Below are 19,327 nucleotides of genomic sequence, written 5' to 3' on the forward strand. Positions count from 1 at the left end.
AAAAAAAAATCAGAACACTTATAGGTTTACAATGTTTTTATTTCGTTTTTTAAAGTGTCAGCAAAAGCAGAAACCCACTTAAGTAAACTGCATATAGTGCTCATAGTATATACAGATAGAAACATTAAACTATTAATGAGGTTGTGCAGTAAGTGTGAGAACACTAACACTTCCTTTCACAAACCAGGCTGTGGATGGCACTGTTACATTAAGAAAGATAAAGATTTTTCTATGAGTCTGCTTTGACCAGTGCTATCCTCTATGCTGTTGCATGCTGGAGGAGCAGGTTGAAGGTTGCTGATGCCAACAGACTAAATAAACTGATCCGCAAGGCCAGTAATGTTGTGGGGATGCACGTTCAGCGAGAGACTGAGATGATCAAAAAGCACCACTGAACGACACAGGAAACCATTCCTGCCCGTGGCCATCTCCCTGTACAACTCCTCTATCTAATACAATGTAAACACTGCAATAGTTACACCCTTTTTGCACACACTCTTTTCTACTCAGTAATGTTGCTGTGAATATTCTTGATATTAATTCATAAATACCTCAGTAAATCATTGATATTTATTATTGAGTGATTTGTCTATATTGTGCAATTTCCTACATTTGTAAATCTGTAACATATTGTATTGTTAAATAGTCTCGTCTGTTTCTGTTACTGTATTGGAGCAACTGTAACCCACGTAATTTCCCGAGGGATTAATAAAGTATGCTGATTCTAATAACAGAATATTACTTTAACACTAGTTAATGAAAAAATATGTTTCATGTAGTGAAGGTGGATTTGCTATACATATAATATTTGAGCATAGCCACCACGATAGGAAACTGATAGGTAACCTTTCCTATCAGTCACTCATCAGTTACTGAGGTCTGTAAGAAGTCCATCACCTTGTTGTTCTCAAGCAGAACATTGCAAAAGAGGGACAGATCAGACTGAAAAACCAAGGAGACCTGACCATCACAAGAAGGTCCCCGCGTCATCGTCTTTTTGGACTAACTGAGGCCATAAGCAAGCAATGCGAAAAACAAACAAACAGTTGTTTAAGGCATTTCCACTTTGCATTCAGTCTAATCAGACTGGCTTTCCAATATGGTAACGCATTCCTTACTTCACTACTTATTTACCCCTTCACTAAGAGGTCCACTACAAGTTTTCTACCTGTACCTGTGCTCATATAAGGAAAAACCCAGCCCCGCCTACCAGGGGCGGTTCCCAGACCCAGGTCTCACCTGTCACATTCATGCATCCTTTTGTTAAGATTTCACTTTAACGTTTATCAGTCGTCACATGTGCATCCTCCACAATGCTAAATGGCTGGGAGTCCTCAATCACCATGCTAACCAGGTCTTCATCTATTGGAGATTGTTCTCCTGAGGAAAGACAATAAAGACAAAGCACAAATATAAATATCACACACGTAACTTATTACAGTTGTATAATATTGTTATATCATTTAGTAACATTACTGCATGCTATATTATCATGGCATTTGATGGCTCACCTGGTCTTGCTCCACAATCGGTGTTCCCCTTATTCTCATGCAAAGCTCTGTAGTGCCTAAGCATGGATGAGGTGTTGTTGTTATATCCCAGCTCCCTGGCACATAGCAAACACTTCACCTTGTACAAAAGTCAAGACAGCTTAACATAAATTGTATTGCACCATCAGTATTATGAAAATACATCTTCTGTAGAAAGTTACATACCTTGCTGGGAGGAATAAAATCAAAATGTTCCCACACAGGGGAGGACATCCTCCTCTTCTTAGCTGGCTCCATTCTCTCCTGACTTTCTCTCCTCACTCTCATAAACCTCCAAACTGTCTCCAAACTCTCACTAACCGCAACTCTCCATCAAACACCCACATTTTGAATGAAGTCTGGGGGGTCTATATCGCTGTCATATCTCGTGGCAAAGTTCGAACCACTTCATGAACCAGTCACGTGGTACAGCCGGGCAGCGAGGCTTCGGACGTCATCATTTTCAGCTCCTCCCATAAATGAAGCAAGCCTCGATACGCCCATCGCGGAAACGCCCCCTCCATTACTCGACACGAGCTTCGAAGCCTCGATACAGAACGTCACATCACTAACTATTAGATCCATCTTATAATATCGTGCCTGGAGATCTGGAAGATGAGGTTCTCATTAGTGGCATGTCTATTTTTTTTACACATTTGTTGTCTGGCTGTGGGAAACGATCGTTCTCCGAGGATGATATTCACAGAGAAAGGTAGGAAATGTTTTTTTTTTCTCTTTTTAGCTAAGATAAAACATAGTGTAAACATGAGTCATAAAGCCGAAAATCGGGAAAATCTTCTCAATCATGTTAAGTGACTTCCTGGCATACTTTACGTCTATTAAAGTCTATAGTCTATGACTATAATCAATATGAATCATTGTGATTCAGGACAAAAACACGACATATTCCTTTCAAAAGTACAGTAGGTATTATTCAATCCCGTTAAAGTGTGTGTCCACCATACATATGGCTCAGAAGATCATCATTGCCTAATAATCTCTGACGCTATATAGAAAAAAATGCACATAAATGTATATTTTTACATTATTGGGGGGCTACATAAGCAATCACTTGATGACAGCGCCCCCAGCAATGTCTCCGTATTATGAGAATAGTTTGCACTTTTGGGATGTTTCAGGTAAAGTGTGTTTTAAGTCTCCAACACTGATACTTGTCATGAAATATCTTCATGTTCGTCTCTCCAGCTGTTGCAAAAAAAGTCTTATTTAATAATGATAAGGCACACTGTTAACATAACATTAGAATACAATGTCAGAATATAATACTATAACTGCATTATTATTACTACCTATGCTAAAGTTATCTTTAGGGACGATATGATGAAATTTAGGGGGTGGTTGTGCACCCCTTAAAAAGGGTCTACACGTGGCTTTGGATGGACAGACGTTAAGTTTCCTGGTTTTTTCAGAAAGACTCCTACGCTGTTCAGTTTTAGGCCCCCTGTTCTTTAGTTTTTTCTTCTATACTTGCAAATAACACCTGGAATGCTATGTTAACATGTAAAGAGAATCTTTACACAGATGTTTTAGGCTCTTCTGAGTCAAACTTGAGGAACGTCTGGCTGTTTTTGAACAGCTGCAGACATCATTGTATACCACGAAGTTGCTCAATCGTGGTAAGAAAGCCAAAGCCATGTTGATACATTTCCTTCTTATCTATGTAAGTTGCTATCACTTGCTGCTTATGCTGGGTGCCCAAATTCTACAACTTGGTCGGACATCAAAGTCTTATTTGCTTCCTGTTTATGGGACAAGTGTGTTTGAGCCCAAAGCACTTATAAAGAATTCTGTAGCTGCAGAGTGCAAATTGTGTTACTAAGCTGGACTTTGATAATGTTCTTTGTTTGTTCTAATTTCCTATATTTATGTGTTGTTGCTTTAATTTATATTTTCATAACATTGTTTGCTGGTCAAGTGTCCCATGAAATAAAGAGTTGCATCCATTTAAAGAAATGTTTAAAAGGTTCTATGTACAAAGGAAGGCATGTAAAAGAATAAAGACGTTAGGGTTTCAATTAGTGGAAGTTTAATTATTGACTTTTTCACCACGTTTTGACACTTACACTGAATTCCATTTAGCTTCTCCAGTTTCAGGGGTTTGATAGAGTTCATACTGGGTTTAGCTAATTAATATATTATATAATATTAACATTTATATCATTTTATTTCGTATGAGACCATTGCTCTTTTGATTACATACAACCAAAAAATTGCTTCAGTCAGTTGATTAACATCAGGTCAACGCCCTGTACTTTCAGTAAGCACTAACATCTGCTGATGTGTACTTTTCTTCTCAGATTACAAAAGTAATAGTTTGAAACAAAAAGAAAACCTTCACCTTTAAACACAGAATAAACGTAATATTTATAACTAAAAGCTTATATTAGCAAGTTTATTACAGTAAAAACCTAAAACTCTCACATTCTGATTTCTGTAATGTGGGTGAGGGCGTAACAAAGTAACAAAAATGGATCCCCAAAGGGTTTAGGATTCATTCTCAGGATGACGGGAAAAAAATAATTAAAAACAAAAAATATATGACTTTAGTGGCAGCACTATACTACATAAATGGGTTAACTGTTGAGCCTCATTGTGGTACATGCTATAGATATTGGGAGATGTTCCAGGCAGGACCAGACGGACTGAGAACAGGTTATTCATGTATAAACATGTGTACAGTAACATTTTGTCCTTGTGCTGTGCTTGGCAATTTTACATCATTGGCTGTGTTTATCCTTTAATATATGTTTGTTTGTTTTTTATTCTTAATTCTAGAAGCTGCAATGAATAGGTTAGATCTTCCTCATGATCCACCGGTGCGGATTTTTCTAAAAGAGCAACCGGACACTGTCTTAGCTGTTGGAAAAACATACCTGAATACCTACATTAAAAACCAGAAAAAGGTAGAACATAGCTGTATAATCACACTAAATTAATGTATTGAATGCTCTGAAATAAATGGATCTTCATATTAATATCATGGGAAAGTAATAGTCATGCATTATGTATTTCCACAGAATCAAAGACGTATGCGGTTGGAGAATTGCAACAGTGATGTAAGTAAGCAGTGAACAGATAAACAGAGCAAAATTAAGTAGTTTGTTAAATTGTATTGTTTGAACACTCAAAAAATCTAACAACAATCTTGTTATTTAGGATTGCAGCTATAACATCACTTTGGCCCACCTTATGGAAGATGCTAACCAGTTGTTTGTGTGTGGAACCACTGACGATGAAACAGTTTGCTGTAACTCGGTAGGACAGAGTACTGTGACAGAGAACTGATATAATACTAGGAACTGGTAGTTGTGTTGTTTCTGCTCAGGGTTGATACTAAGCGAAGCTACTTCTACTTTGGTTTAATTGAAACAGCCCTCTTCTGCAAACAAAGCAAATACATCACAGCACTTCCTGTTTAGCCATATTTGTTTTTGCTTTATAATTTTTTGAACTATCTGTTAGATACAGGGTGTTGGCTATACATGTTTATCATCTGTGATGTACATTAGTTGGGATAAATTAAGATAAACTGCTCTTTCTTTTTAATAGAATTTGGCAGAGCAGTCACCGATATGCAAGGATATAAAAGATATAAGCTCATTTAACATAAATGAGGGTGACCTGTCGGCCCTTGCAGGTGAGTTTTTTACACACAAGATGCTTTTGAATAAATCTGCTGATGAATCCCTCCTTCCTCATTCACCTTTTTCTATGAGTCTGTAATTTTAATCCTTCTTGTGTGTTTACAGATAGTCTGTACTTTTGTCAAAACTACTAACATCTTTTATTTAAATCAGTCCCTTTTAAAGGTTGCTTCTTCTCCCTATTACTATAATATTGAACTAGTTTCTCCCTGTTTGTACATCCCTATAAAACCTCAATTTGCCACTGTTTGTTCCAGAATCTGAACAAAGTACAGATCTCTACATAACACGCTCTGGATCTGATGGATCTGTTGAATCTGTTGGCATTCACAAATTTGGTAAAGCAAGAGTGGGGCCAAAGAACCACCATAAAGGTATTTTCATAAAGTTAGAGCCGGAGAGACCTTATTTAGTGAAATCACATCACTATGAATGTTTGGAGACAAATAAATATTTCTCTTTCAATGTTTAGAGCAGCATTATGTAGGATTGGTGCTCAGCAAACGTGAAGAGGATCCCTCCCAGAACAGAGTTTATGGCTTTTATAAGGAGAAAACCGAAGACACTGGACTGTTCAGTGAAATGTGGCTCCCCTTTGTGACCCAGGTTTGCATGGTAAGACCAAAATAGTTTGAAAATTTGTATTAAGTGCCACCAACAATAAAAAATAAATAAATAAACATAAATACATAATGATTGACTGTCCATTGCTTCTAGACAGATGTTGGTGGTCCTAAGAACAACTTGCAGTTTACTTGGACATCCCAGATGAATGCCAGGCTCTTCTGTGGAGATCAGGAGAGAAAACAGCATTTCTCTGAGCTGGTGGATGTTTCCACTGTGGATGCAGATCGATGGCAGGATACAAAGATCTATGCACTCTTTAGAAATGAATGGTAGGACTATTATCATTGATTTTGATGCTTCTACTCTATCATAGTTAATATATGTCATTATTATGGTAATATTATTCACATTTCTACATTTGATTTAACATGAAATAATAGTTATAATACAGTTATTGTCTGTTTTTATGACTCAGTGTTTGTGTAACTGAGTCATGTGCTGTTTTATTTTTCAAAATATGATCATGACTGGTTTAACATCACATGGATGTTAAACCAGTAACCAAAGGTTTAAACCAGAATGATTTGGCTGCTTGATTTGGAATTTTTACACAGAAGTAAAACACAGGAACTTGGGAAAATTGTAATAGAAAAAAATGCCACCCTCATAGTGCTTTTACGATTTAACTTAGATTTATTTGGTCAGGTGACACTTTATGTCCTCTGTAGTTTTAAGCCATGTTCTGTTTATTTTTCCCCTTTTTTCAGTCTGTATGGTCAGCTGTTTTTGTTTTTCCAGCCATTTTGCTTTAAATGTGTCAGACAAACCTGCTGACTATGAGTCTCCCTGCAGGGAGATGAGTGCTGTCTGTGTCTACACGATTGAAGACATCAACAAAATCTTCGAAAACTCTCCTTTCAATGGCTACAAAAAAGACCAAATGGACAGACCAAGGACGGTATGAGACATTTAAACTGGTCTGAAGAGAAAAGTGTAACAAACAGTGCCACTACACAAAGATTCATGTATTTTATGGCTGATATCTTTCAAACCAACTGCGTAATTATACTTAAAAGCACAAAGTGGCCTGATCTTTTTAGCTATATCTTTTGGTAAACACAGGCCTCATTAAATTGCCAAATAAATCGAGTGTATTAAACTTGTTTGAAACAAGTAACTTGGAAATTAGAGACATGATTTTCTCCTAAGTCACTGATCCTATAACAGCTTTTGAATTTTAAATGGTTACTCCGACAGCATTATCAGAGTAAAGTTTTCATATGCAGCAAGAGAAAACAAAAGGCTTCACATCTTCAAGGGGTAAATGGGGCCACACGTGGTATGAAGCTCTATTAAATAGAGCACTTTTTTCTTCTTCAGTGCGCTCCTGATAGCTCCAAGCTTTCAGTGGACACCCTGAAGAAGATTGAAAAGATTTCAGAGATGGAGCAGTTGGTTCATCCTGTCGGCAACCCTGGCCTTCTTTTCTTTAATCATCACAACTATACCCACATCCAAGTTGACAGTAAACCAAACAGCAGAAGTAGTAATCAGAACGTCATCTTCCTGTCTTTAAGTGAGTAAAAAAAAATCTAAATGATAAAATACTAAATGTTAAGAAGAATGTTCTGTGTGTTTGTCTACAGTGGAAGGTGAGTAGAAACAGGACATAATATTAAAGTAGTCATTACTAGTATATGTCTAGTAAAATAAGGCACACATCAGAACAGACTGAGTGGGACTGGGTTGTAATGAAGAGGAATTATTTACTAAAGGGCAAACGTAGGTGGGTGGTGTAACCTGCAAAACCAGAAACCGAAAGTTTCCTGTATGATCACACCTGCTGGGGTCTTCACACAAAGGTGACGAGTAGAAGAACAGGTGTGGCACAATCTGAATGTAACATAAAACTCCCAGATATAAACTTCCTCTTTTTCCTTTTTTATGTTGACATAACAGGCTTTTTGTCACGGTACTGGGTCGTGTGACCCAGTGTTTGAGTTTTAGGTATTTTTTGTATTCATTTTCAATCTAGTTAAATTCTAGGTTGCTGTTCAGACCTTATTTCTTAGTTATTTCTGTCATCTCCGCCTGTACTCAGTCTCCCTGGTTCCTGCGTCTACATTTCATGTCTATGCGGTTAAGTTCATGTCATGTTTAATCTCCATGTCTATGTCTCCGTGTTTCCTGTTTTATTCTGTAAGAGTCTGGTGTTCTTTGTTCATTGTAGTTAGTATTACTCTCCTCTGTATTGTCATTATGTTTCATTTGAGTCAGCTGTGTTCTCATGTGTCTCCACTTCCACCACACACACTCTCCACACGGTCTGCCCCCGCTGGCCCTGACACTTTTTTGGTTTTCCTTTTACTCCAGTTCCCCTTAAAATAACATGTTGAGTCAATGCACGCTGTTTGTACTTTGATCTCTGTGACTACTAAGTCAGCCTTTTCTAAATATGATCAGAAGAGTATTAAAGTATGTGATGAGTTAGATGTGACTGTTGAATGACTACCCCACAGGCTACTATACAGAGTGGATTGCGCCTTGTGATGTGTGTGGTGCTGAGATCACAGTTAGTCACTGGTTAACAAATTTATTTGATGAGTTTATACAGGTTCTGAAGACAAAATGTAGTATCATATAAGGTAACAGATCCAGAGAGTGAGTGGGATGGCAGAGGTGGGTTAGAGTGGTTAGACAGTTTTTAACTGTTAGTCATTTCCTCCCTCACCCCTCACCCCCATTGTGTCTTTCCACAGATAATGGAGGGATTCATAAGGTGCTGCAGAATGAAAGTCACACCTTTGTAATTGCTGAGTATCAACCATTCAAACAAAAAGCACACGTTCTCAGCATCATCCTTCAGTCTACCTTTGTGAGTAACAATGATCACTGTGTAACCAATGTCCCAATCAAACCACAAAGATTACTCATATGGAATAAATGGTTTTTGTGGACGAAAGGGGAAAAATTTTATCTCCTAAAGAATCTACTGTAGCATCTAATCAATAACTTTGAAATCATTTCAATCTTATTTTCCAATGAATTTTACGAAAAAGCCCAGTACATTAAGAAAACCTGTCCATCATTACAGAAAAAGCTGTATGTGAACAATGGAAGTCAACTGGTCCAACTTGATGTAGCAGACTGTTCCCAGTATGGAGATACCTGCCAGGACTGTATGTTATCCAGAGATCCTTACTGTGGCTGGGATGGCACCCAGTGCATACGTGAGACAAAGTAAGACCTCAGAGCTTTATGGAACTCGTATCTATAAAATATGAAGAATAATTCTTCACAGCCAACAATTGCATTAAATGTTTCCAACAGTAAATTAAAATAAGTGTTTACCTTATTTGAGGTAAGTCATACAAGCGAACAACAAGTCAGCTTCACAGTTGTGTTGAACAACAAGTCAGCTTCACAGTTGTGTTGAATGCTTTTCCTTCCCTAAACAGAAATATGAAATATGTTCATTTTTTATATTCATGTTTAGTCACCTTAATTTTCTTTGCCTATGCTGGTATGTTTCTTTGCCCATTACTACTGCTGCTGATGGTCAACAGTCAAAAGGCAATGAAAGCAGAATCAGGACTGTTTATTAATACCAACATTACTAATACCAAATATGACCAGAGATGGGCAGTAACGCGTTACGTTACTGTAATCTGATTACTTTTTTCAAGTAACGAGTAAAGTAAGGGATTAATATTGCAAAATCGGTAATTAGATTACCGTTACTTTCCCGTAGGAACGCTGCATTACTGCGTTACTAAAGCCGTGATTTTTTTTGCGAGAATGTCTCATGACAGTGACATAAGCGAGTGCACCGTTGGTGACAACAGCTGTGTGCAGATCAACAGTGGATCATATATCGATTGTGGGAGAGAGTATGAGCGTGCAGCGTTTAAAGCGTGGAAGTACTGACCTTTGAGTTTGATTCCATAAAAAGTGACAAAAACATTAGCGTCCGTTGTGCGTGGGAAGAAAACTTTTTACAGCGAAAAAAAACCCTAAACTTCCAAGCAAGCACCGAGTGCGCAACGACGTAATGGGAAATTCACAGAGAAACTCGCGGATTCTTCAACTGACCGCGGCACACCTGCACCGGGGTAAACCTCCGCCTACCGCAGTCCTGCTTTACAGGTGAAAATAGAGCAACAGGACCGCTGAGTCTTTGACTTTATTTATTTTCTGCTGTGTTTTACTTGCATCTATTTGAAAGAGTGAGTGTAAACACAAAAAATATTTTATTTTATGTGCTTTAATGTGCAGAAAATAGGTTTAAATGTTAAACTAATTTATTCAAGTCAGAGAATGTTGCATATAATTAAATTTTTGCTTGATGCATAAAGTTAAAAGATTAAAACTGATAAAACAAGTTTAAAAAAAAGAGACTTTTCCATTTGATTACATTTTGTATGATGGATTATGCAGAAAAAGTAGAATTGGGCTGAAAGCTTTATCACCTCTTCAGGTTGTAAATCGTGTTTTTAAAAAGTAACTAAGTAACTAAGTAATTAATTACTTTTGAAAATAAGTAATCAGGTAAGTAACGGGATTACTTTTTTGGGGAAGTAATCAGTAATTAGTTACTGATTACTTTTTTCAAGTAACTTGACCAACACTGAATATGACCATGTAAAAACATGGTCATATTTATACAGACATTACTCCGTAGTATTTAAACACTCATTAGTGTACCTTTTGAATCATACACAGGTTTGATTCAGATACTACAAAGTCGTGCTCGCACGCCCCGAAGAGTATAAATGATTATGCAACATCATTAGTGTACTTTTTGCCTTGTGCCACCTGACAAAGCTCGACAGATGAGTCATTGCAAACTTAATCCAGGATGAAGCAACACTCGGGAATTACAATGTCCCGTAAATCATGTTGTCACAATATTTCAGCACATATTGACACTTGGAGCCGTTTGTGAATTTGTCCTACTGTAGCTCTACTGCTTTATGAAAGACTAGTGTTCTGTGTACCGATCAGGTATCAGCCAACAGGTGACTTTTGTTCAACTGAGAAAATATTAACATAAATAACCAAGAAAATCATGAGTATATTTTGTATATTACTCATAGATTAAAGAGCACATATACCAAAACAAGATAATGTGCATTAAATTGAGCAAATTTCATTTACATAGTGCCAGTTCACAAAAGAGAGTGATCTCAATGCATTTTATATTGTATGGTCTTAGACACTACTAGAGTTAGAGATAGCATAGAGAAACATAGAAGAACAACAAAGAATGTCTAAGGAGCTTGGAAAGAAAAGTGTCTGGAATTTCTTGAAGACGTTTCACCTCTCATCCGAGAAGCTTCTTCAGTTCTAGGGTCAAATGGTGGAGAGTCACAGATTTAAGCCCTGTGGGAGTGTCCCCCAAAGAGGGACAAAAGGACCCCCTATAGATCCTCTACCTAATCACATGAGCCAATGTGCGAAAACGGGTGTAGGTCACAATCAGCCAAGGTTTCGGGTGAGCTCATTGTGAAACCTAGCCCCACCCTATCTTGTGATTTCCTGAGGTCAGATGGCCCAGGATGTGAGTGGGCGTTAAGGCGTCTGGGAAGGGATCTCAAAACTGGATTATAGATGCAGACAGTTGGTGTCGTAAGCCACCACCTCTGTTCAAAGATGGTCACTCACAGTGGACATAAATGGCCTCTTTTTTATCATTAGGGGGTTCTTTTGTCCCTCTTGGGGAGATACTCCTACAGGGTTTAAATGTGGGGCTCTCCACCATTTGACCCTAGAACTGAAGAAGCTTCTCGGATGAGAGGTGAAACATCTTCAAGCAACGTAAAGAAGTCCAGATGCTTTTCTTTCCAAGCTCCTTAGACTACAATGACCTGGATGACTGAGAACCTTCACAGACAACAACAAAGAATATAACAGCCAACTCCAGGCAGTTTAATTGGACCAGTAACCACAAATCAGTTAAATGCAGCCATGTGTCAAGACATTTTGCTTTAGTCGAGTACAGGATATTGTGTCACATGTATGCAATAAGGATTTTGGCAACTAAACAGTACCTGAGCTCTAAGAATATGTCAGTTTCCATGTCTACAGTGTGCATGTGTCTACCTTAGTATGAGTAACGCATATTTCATTGGTGGGTGATTGCAAGATTCCCTCCAGATGCCTGCAGGCCCTCCAGTCTGTTGTGACTTTCCAGACTTGTCTGTGCACACACTGGCAGACTCAGACTGAAAAAAACAAGAATATTTCCCTGCACACCTTGCAAGGACTGAATACCTGGATTCAGATGGATATCTATATTAGTTCGTGACATTTTCTTGAACATCAAGATAGCGTGCACTAATTTCCCCTTTTTTTTCTCCAACTTGATTAAGATGCATTTGTGAAGATATGATGCAAAATGTCATGTTTTTCCCTGTTTTGCAATGTTAGTCCTTCCAAAAATTCCTGGATCCAAGCCTCATTCTAGTCATGCATTTTTCATGCAAATCAGTCCACAGATGAACTAATAACATTGTCACATTGATCAGGGTAACAAATCCTTTTCTCTGTGGTCCACAGCCCTGCTCATCCATGAGCGTAATCCTGATCATTTGCATGGCTCAATGAAAGTAATGCTATTGTTAATCTTATTATTAAGCACAGCAATTCAGAAATGGCACTAGGTTTGTACACTTAGAAATGCGTTGCTGTAAAAAAATGTGTGATTTTGTTTTTCACATTCAGCAGCTGTTATCTTTCAGGAAATGCGGGTTTAAAAAAGCATACTACGCAAACTATCAAGGAAATTACGTTTTTCAACATAAGTCTGATAATGACACGAGAATTTTTTTCATTCTAAAGAGATGTGTTCACTTAAACTTTCCCAACATTTTTCTTCTCACATGGCAATTTGTTAATTTCTGTAAATACCTTTATAGGAACTATATTGAATTATATCAATGCACTGGCATTTTCATTCTCACTTTGTGATTCTAGTTTTGTTCCACAGAAATTTGACTTGAAGATGAAATTTACCTCTTAAAAGGGAAGGCACCTTTAACTGTAAATGGGAACATTTACACAACATTATAGTGAAAAGAGAACAGGGTCTAGTGAGGTAAAATTAGTGCTACTCAAACCTCAACCAACAAACTTACAAACACAACCACACTGCATGCAAAAGTACAGCTGGGTTTTTGCAGCTCCACACATGCAGATGATTTTTTCGTTTTATGTGGGAGATTACTAACCGCTAAGGATCTTTTTCTCTGATAAAATGTTGTCAAGGTTCACTTCATATTAATCCTCCACTTATGAAAAGATCAGGCTAAGTTGCCCACAGATGGGGAGAAATCCCTTTTTCTTGACAGTTAAGAGGGATAACAAATTTCAGAATATTAGTAATAGTAAAACTCCTAAAAACTCCAAACCATGTAGATGTGGAAGCTCTCTTGGAGCACATTTATGAGTGGGGACAGTACTATATGTTGTAATGTTACAGTTATTGAATCATTCCACTTTTTTTCTTTTGATCTGTTTAGATTTCCTTTTGCTTCAAAATCCCAGTACAGTCAAAGAGTGTTGTGTGAATGAAAAATACTGAAGTTGGTATTGACTATCTTACACACTACCAAAAATTATTTTCTAATCAAAGATGTTTTAGTTAGAAAACAATATACACAGATCAAAACTTTCCACTGGTTCCAGTAACATGTTAATTTTTTTAAATCGATTGTTAAGCATAATCATTCCATACGGCCTAATTTACTCATACATTATCTTTTTCAGGGGGAGCTGGCATGATGCAGCCACTGGGGACCTTTCCGTCTGTAATGAGCACAATGGTATTTAAATTCATTTCAGTTTTACTTTACTGCATAATGCCTATTCACAACAAAACTAATCTTGGGACACTTTAAGGTGAAGACCCTGCATAGCAGAGGAAAAACCCAAAGATCAAACGATAGTCTATGAACAATCATAGAAGGAATTGTTTAAATATTTTGGGGGTATTTGAATTTTATTTTCTTGTATTCCGAACACAAGAGCTATTAGATGCACCACAAAACAATACAGTGCTGTATACACTGGTAGTTGGTACTTTCTTAGCTGAAAATTACCCAAATGTATCCTCTCCCTTTCTTATCTTTTGTGATGCTAGTTCAGAAACCTAATACAAAAACTAAACACAGTTTGTGAGGCCTGTTAGTGTTATCATTAACTGTCCTTTAACTGTTTATATATTTATCTGATATTTAAGAAATACACTATTGGCTTTATCATATAATATAAATGTATTATTTTTTATTAGGTAGTCTAAAAAGCTAAGATTGAGTAAAAGGGCCATTTTAGCTGTAGCCCAGGAGACTGCATGATCGTAATTTCCTACTATTTTCAGTCTTTGGTTCACTTGAATAGATTTGAATGGTTTGCCATTCAAAATAATCTTTATTTAATTTTTACCAGATCATGAAGAAGCCCTTCAGTTCAGTTTCTCTTCCTCTATTATAAAACTGACTGATAAAGAAATGCCTGGTGTCATAACAGTAATTATCAAACGTACATGTAAAAAAATTTTTTAAATGTGGTTAATTATTAACTAACTTGACAAACTCTCACAAAGAGCTGAGTCAATGCAGTTGAGCAGTAAAGTCTGTTGATTGGCATTAGAGGAAAAATGGCTAAAATGTGGATTGTTTAAATGCAGAATGGACAGCATGAAAGAAAAATAAGGATTTTTTTTTATCTTATATTGGTGTGAATTGTGTAAAGCTACTTTAGCAGAGTCAAAACAAGAGCAAAATAAGTGAATGGAAAAATATCACAATACACTTATACATAATTCAATTATAGGTAGGAAACTGATCTCTTATAAAGTTTTAAAAGTCTTTGCAAAATATACTGTGTAGATGTATGAGCATATGCAAGCGCATAAAGACCCCGCTCTCGCTTCCTCTGTGGTTTCCGTTAGTAACCCATGGCGCTGTTTCCTCATATACAAAGCAAAAACAAAAAAAATCAACAGCAGCAACACAAGTAACACAAGCTCTGTCTATACACTAATCAAACATTTCAAATACGGCAAAATGTATGTTAAAAGGATAAATTAATACACTCGCAGCACATTTTTGAGTGACATATTTCAGAAAACCTACACAAGTAATGTAACACACAAATTTTCCAGCAAATTGATGCAAACCGCAAATTCAAGACAGAACCAGAAACCAGTTACCACCAGCCAATAAGACTCATTTGAATAGCTTGGTAGGTGAGAGTGTGCACATTGTATTCCTCCATATGCAAGGGGGATTCAAACGCACAGCAGACAGCATAGCCTTTATTCATCATAGTTTAGCTTCCTGTCTCGCCAAATAGGTCACACGTTAAGGGGAACAAAAACTAGATTTGTTTCTTCTTATAGCTGTGCATCTGTATGCCACACGCTTCTGCAATGATACTCATCATTGGTGCCATCTGTGGTCAAATGTGCTTCAGTTTTAATCTTATCAACATCTTAAGATCATGCTTATCTGAGTTACTAAAAAAAGTTTTTATTCCACAACTTGTGCTTTCATCATTACAAACATTTACCCTTTAAAATTTAAATAATTTACATTAATAATATCTCATAGTAATCCTTTTATGTTTATTTGCATATGATATAGTTCTTCTATTTTATTCTGTTATTCTTTATAAATACTTCCAACCCTTATAGCTGATCAACTTCCTCTTTTAACTTGAAGGCTTTAAAAGGAGAAGTTCTCTTATGCTTTATATTCTATAATTAACAACTGAAACACTTACACACCATTAGGTATTTGTTGAGCTGACTGCAGTGGAAAACTCAAATGCATAAATAGACACAATGTCAGTTTTACACTATGTAAACAATGATTGTTAAAATATACAACCGCATTTTCTCTGTTGTTTGCTTTAAAGCTACATTGCCCTTGGTCCTTATATGAACATTCACCTGAGGGAAGGAAACCAGTTTGATTTAGGTTAACTACACTACATTTGAAATCTGACTGGTTTAAAAATAAACAGACAAAACGAAAAGCAGAACTGAAGTTGTCCCTCTTCTGTTGTTTCCACAGCATCAAATTATACAGGTGACCCAGTCCCAGTCCCACGTTACTCAAAGTATTTCCTTCAATGCCCAGTGTCATCCCGTCATGCTCAGTACAGTTGGCAGCACGATGAAAACTCTACAGCCTGTAGCTCGGAGAAAGAGCAGTGCCTTTATCTGATTGACAACATGGACAGTGAGTGCAAGGGAACTTACAAATGTATATCACAGGAGATGGGTTACAGTAAAGTCCTGGTACAGTACGAACTACAGGTGGAGAATGACGCGAAGACCCAACAGTACCAACAACTGTGGCCGAATAAGGCAGAGGGCCGAAAGACAAGCCCAGTGATCTGGGTTTGTGTAATGATGGCTCTGATTAAGAGTTTGTCCTTTTAGTTCCTCAGTGATGTAAGTTAGAGGCTGAATCTGTGATTGTCTAAAATCCGAAATTTGTTACAATTACTGTTTTTTCAGTGACATTTATTGTTTCTTTCCTTCCATTAATTAACTGCACTTCCAACATCTGTGTAAACATCTGTAACAGCTGTGGCTCAGACAGGTAATGCAAGCCATTCGCGTTATTTTGTTTGGTTTTTCCAGTGCAATATCAACTCTCTGCAATATATGTCGTTTTTTTTAAACAAATAATGACCTTATGAATTGTATGAAAATGTAAACATTCTTTTAACTCTTTCTTTACAAATTGCTAAGAAGCCCTTATGTGTTTTGAAAAGACTGCCAGTGTTTTAGAGCATTTTTATTCATGCACATGTTGCATTATGAAACTTTCTATTTCTAATCTTTACTGTTATTGACGTGCTGTGAAAAAATATTTGGCCCCTTTCTGATTTTTTTAAGTTTTTTGTAAAAAAGTAACTGGTTCTGCCAACCTTTGCAGCAAGAACTGAAATCAAGTAATTGCAATAATTGGCAATCACATCACTGTAGAGACATTTTTGACCATTCTTTTTTGCATAATTGTTTTAAATCAGACACATTATTTTGTGGAGTGGCCTTGAGCCAATCACAGAGGAATTTGCTAGTGTGTTTCTGATCATTCTCCTGCTGCATAACCCAAGTGCACCTGAGCTTCCGGTTACTAATTTATGGCCTTACATTCTCCTCCAGGATCCTCTGGTAGAGATCAGAATTCATGGTTCTGTTATGGCTAGTCCCCAGACAATCACACTTCCCACCACTATGTTGTTTCTCAGCTGTGTCTTTAGATTGTGGCCTGATGGGTTGCTTTTTGAGATCTGTTAGCTGCTTCTCTTTGTCAGACAGGCTCTATTTAAGTGAACCTTTGTCTAAAGTTTGTTTGATGATCTGAAACATTTAAGTGTGACGAATGTGGAAGTGAATACTTTTTCACAGCACTGAATGTTACATTGGTTTCCTGTAATGTGAAATTTTATCTGAATGTATGTTTCGCACTTTAAAAAATCCTGTCATGTCTGCTACCTCAAGCGTTAGATTTCACAAGACTGAGACCCTGTGTCAGTTTTAACATTCACACATCTTTTGTTAATAGCAGCTATTGTTGAAGGCTGTTTCTGCATCAACACATTTTTTTGTCCCTCAGGTTTCAAATTGCAAATAAGTTGCTGCACTGCCAAATACTTGAGCTGACAGTACAAAGTACAAATGCCAAATTAATTTTATTAGATCTTTTGTTCTGTGATGCCTAGCAAAATACAGGAGAGAATACAGTGTGTTATTAAATTCATGCTGTGCTGCAAAATTACCAAAATACTCACTTTCTGATTTCTAATTTGGCCCAACACAGCAAGCTTTTCCACATTTAGTAATCGCAGGCCATAAATTATTTGTAGTTAATTATATTTCATTTGTTTGCTTTTATCTTTTTTGTATTTATTTTTTTTGATCAGTGGTTTTATTTTGCTTATTTTAAACTTGCACTTCGGTCGGCCTTGTTACCTTTAAATATGCCAACCTTAATGAAATTGACCACTGGGTGGATGGATGTGTGGGGCTGTTTGTAGATGGAGGTTGTGAATGCAATATGTGTGAATGTGTGTGTTTTCATGCAAATCTTTCATAATCTATTCAGTATCAGTGAATTTCACTTTTGAACTTTGAGCTTTTGAACTGATCTGTACGTTTAAAAAAACATACATAAGCAAATCTTATATAGTGTACATAGTTTTTCCATATAAGGATAATTCTTTTTTATGCCACAGCTTCCTTCCTTTTTTTATACCGAGTTTAGTTCGTCAAAACCTGACTAAATCTTTAAAAAGAGAATAGCTGCCACCATGAATCATTTCCATGTTTCAGTCTCAGAGGAACTGTGATATTTACCTTCCTTAAAACATACCTGTATTGAAAAAGCACACACACACAGTTTATAAGTAATTAACTTTTATACCAGAAGTTGCATACGAAAGTTGAATGTACATATTGTAATGCTACACACCAGTTATTGAATGTTCCGCCTGATTATTTTCAATGTCATCATTATGACACTGTGAAACTTAACGTGACATTCTGACTGGGAAAAAGTTACTCTAGAAAAAATGCCAGCCAATGAGAATACAATCATAGGGTAGTGAAGCCTGTTCTGCAGACACTGAATGGGGGTCCCGGTCACAGAAGGCTGGAACCTATCCCAGCTGTAAAACAGTGAGAGACGGGGTGCACCCTGGACAGGTTGTCAGTCTGTTGCAGTAATGGCGATCATAATAAACAAAGTGACTGTAAAATATTATCATTAAACCATATTATTCTACAGAGGTGTGGACTCGAGTCACATGACTTGGACTCGAGTCAGACTCGAGTCATTAATTTTATGACTTTAGACTTGACTTGAAAAAATGTTCTAAGACTTGTGACTTGACTTGGACTTTTACACCAATGACTTGGGACTTGAATTGGACTTGAACCGGTTTACTTGAAAAGACTTGATATTTTACCCCAAATATAAAATTTAACATGCATATTATATAGAGATTGAAAATGTGACGTCATTCACAAGGATTCTGGGAACTCGTGGCAAGCGGTAGTAGCGCACGCAGGCTTTCAATTGAAATCAGTCACACAGCGATAAAAAGAAACACAAAAATGTCAAGAAGCTGTTGTATTATTAACTGCAATAGCCGGTCGCATGACAGCCACGGGAAGCCGACGGGTAAAGAGATCGGTTGTTATCGGATTACGTCGTTGAAGAGAAATTGTTCAAGCCATGTTTCCGAAGTAACAAAGACGCGACGGATGGCCTGGATTGCAGCCATTCAAAGATCAAATATAACGTCCCAGAACACTCCAGCTCACAGGTTAGTCTGCTCCAAGCATTTACACGAAGGTCAGTGTTTTGTAGTAGTTAATACGTCATTTTCATAACATAATTAGTGATATAGGTTACAAGCAAGTCTGGCGCTGAACAGAAATTGTCGCGCTATGCTCCTTTGTTTATTGTGCATAAATAGTGAATTGTCCTGACACAATATTGTGTTTCGCTTCTGTTATTATGGTACATTAACAAAAACATATACTTT

The 19,327-nt window shown here is 37.0% G+C and overlaps 2 protein-coding genes across 2 annotated transcripts; one reads left to right on the forward strand and one right to left on the reverse strand.

Moving 5' to 3' along the window:
• Positions 1-21: 21 nt before the first annotated feature.
• LOC145428233 (uncharacterized) lies at positions 22-1,958 on the reverse strand. Its single transcript, XM_080300137.1, has 3 exons — positions 1,716-1,958; positions 1,512-1,629; positions 22-1,380 (listed from the first exon to the last, which is right to left on the reverse strand). The coding sequence occupies exons 1-3, from the start codon at positions 1,815-1,817 to the stop codon at positions 1,277-1,279; spliced, it is 324 nt and encodes a 107-aa protein (XP_080156263.1). The 5' UTR covers positions 1,818-1,958; the 3' UTR covers positions 22-1,276.
• On the forward strand, positions 1,939-18,540 carry LOC113026043 (semaphorin-7A-like). Its single transcript, XM_026174447.2, has 14 exons — positions 1,939-2,241; positions 4,326-4,453; positions 4,568-4,606; positions 4,707-4,805; positions 5,100-5,187; positions 5,452-5,568; positions 5,667-5,809; positions 5,912-6,090; positions 6,614-6,719; positions 7,142-7,337; positions 8,521-8,636; positions 8,856-9,001; positions 13,529-13,584; positions 15,838-18,540. Exons 1-14 carry the CDS (start codon positions 2,145-2,147, stop codon positions 16,206-16,208), a joined length of 1,881 nt encoding a protein of 626 aa, XP_026030232.2. The 5' UTR covers positions 1,939-2,144; the 3' UTR covers positions 16,209-18,540.
• Positions 18,541-19,327: the final 787 nt, after the last annotated feature.

Source organism: Astatotilapia calliptera, chromosome 1 (assembly GCF_964374335.1).
Source record: "Astatotilapia calliptera chromosome 1, fAstCal68.1, whole genome shotgun sequence".
Lineage (NCBI taxonomy): Eukaryota > Metazoa > Chordata > Actinopteri > Cichliformes > Cichlidae > Astatotilapia > Astatotilapia calliptera.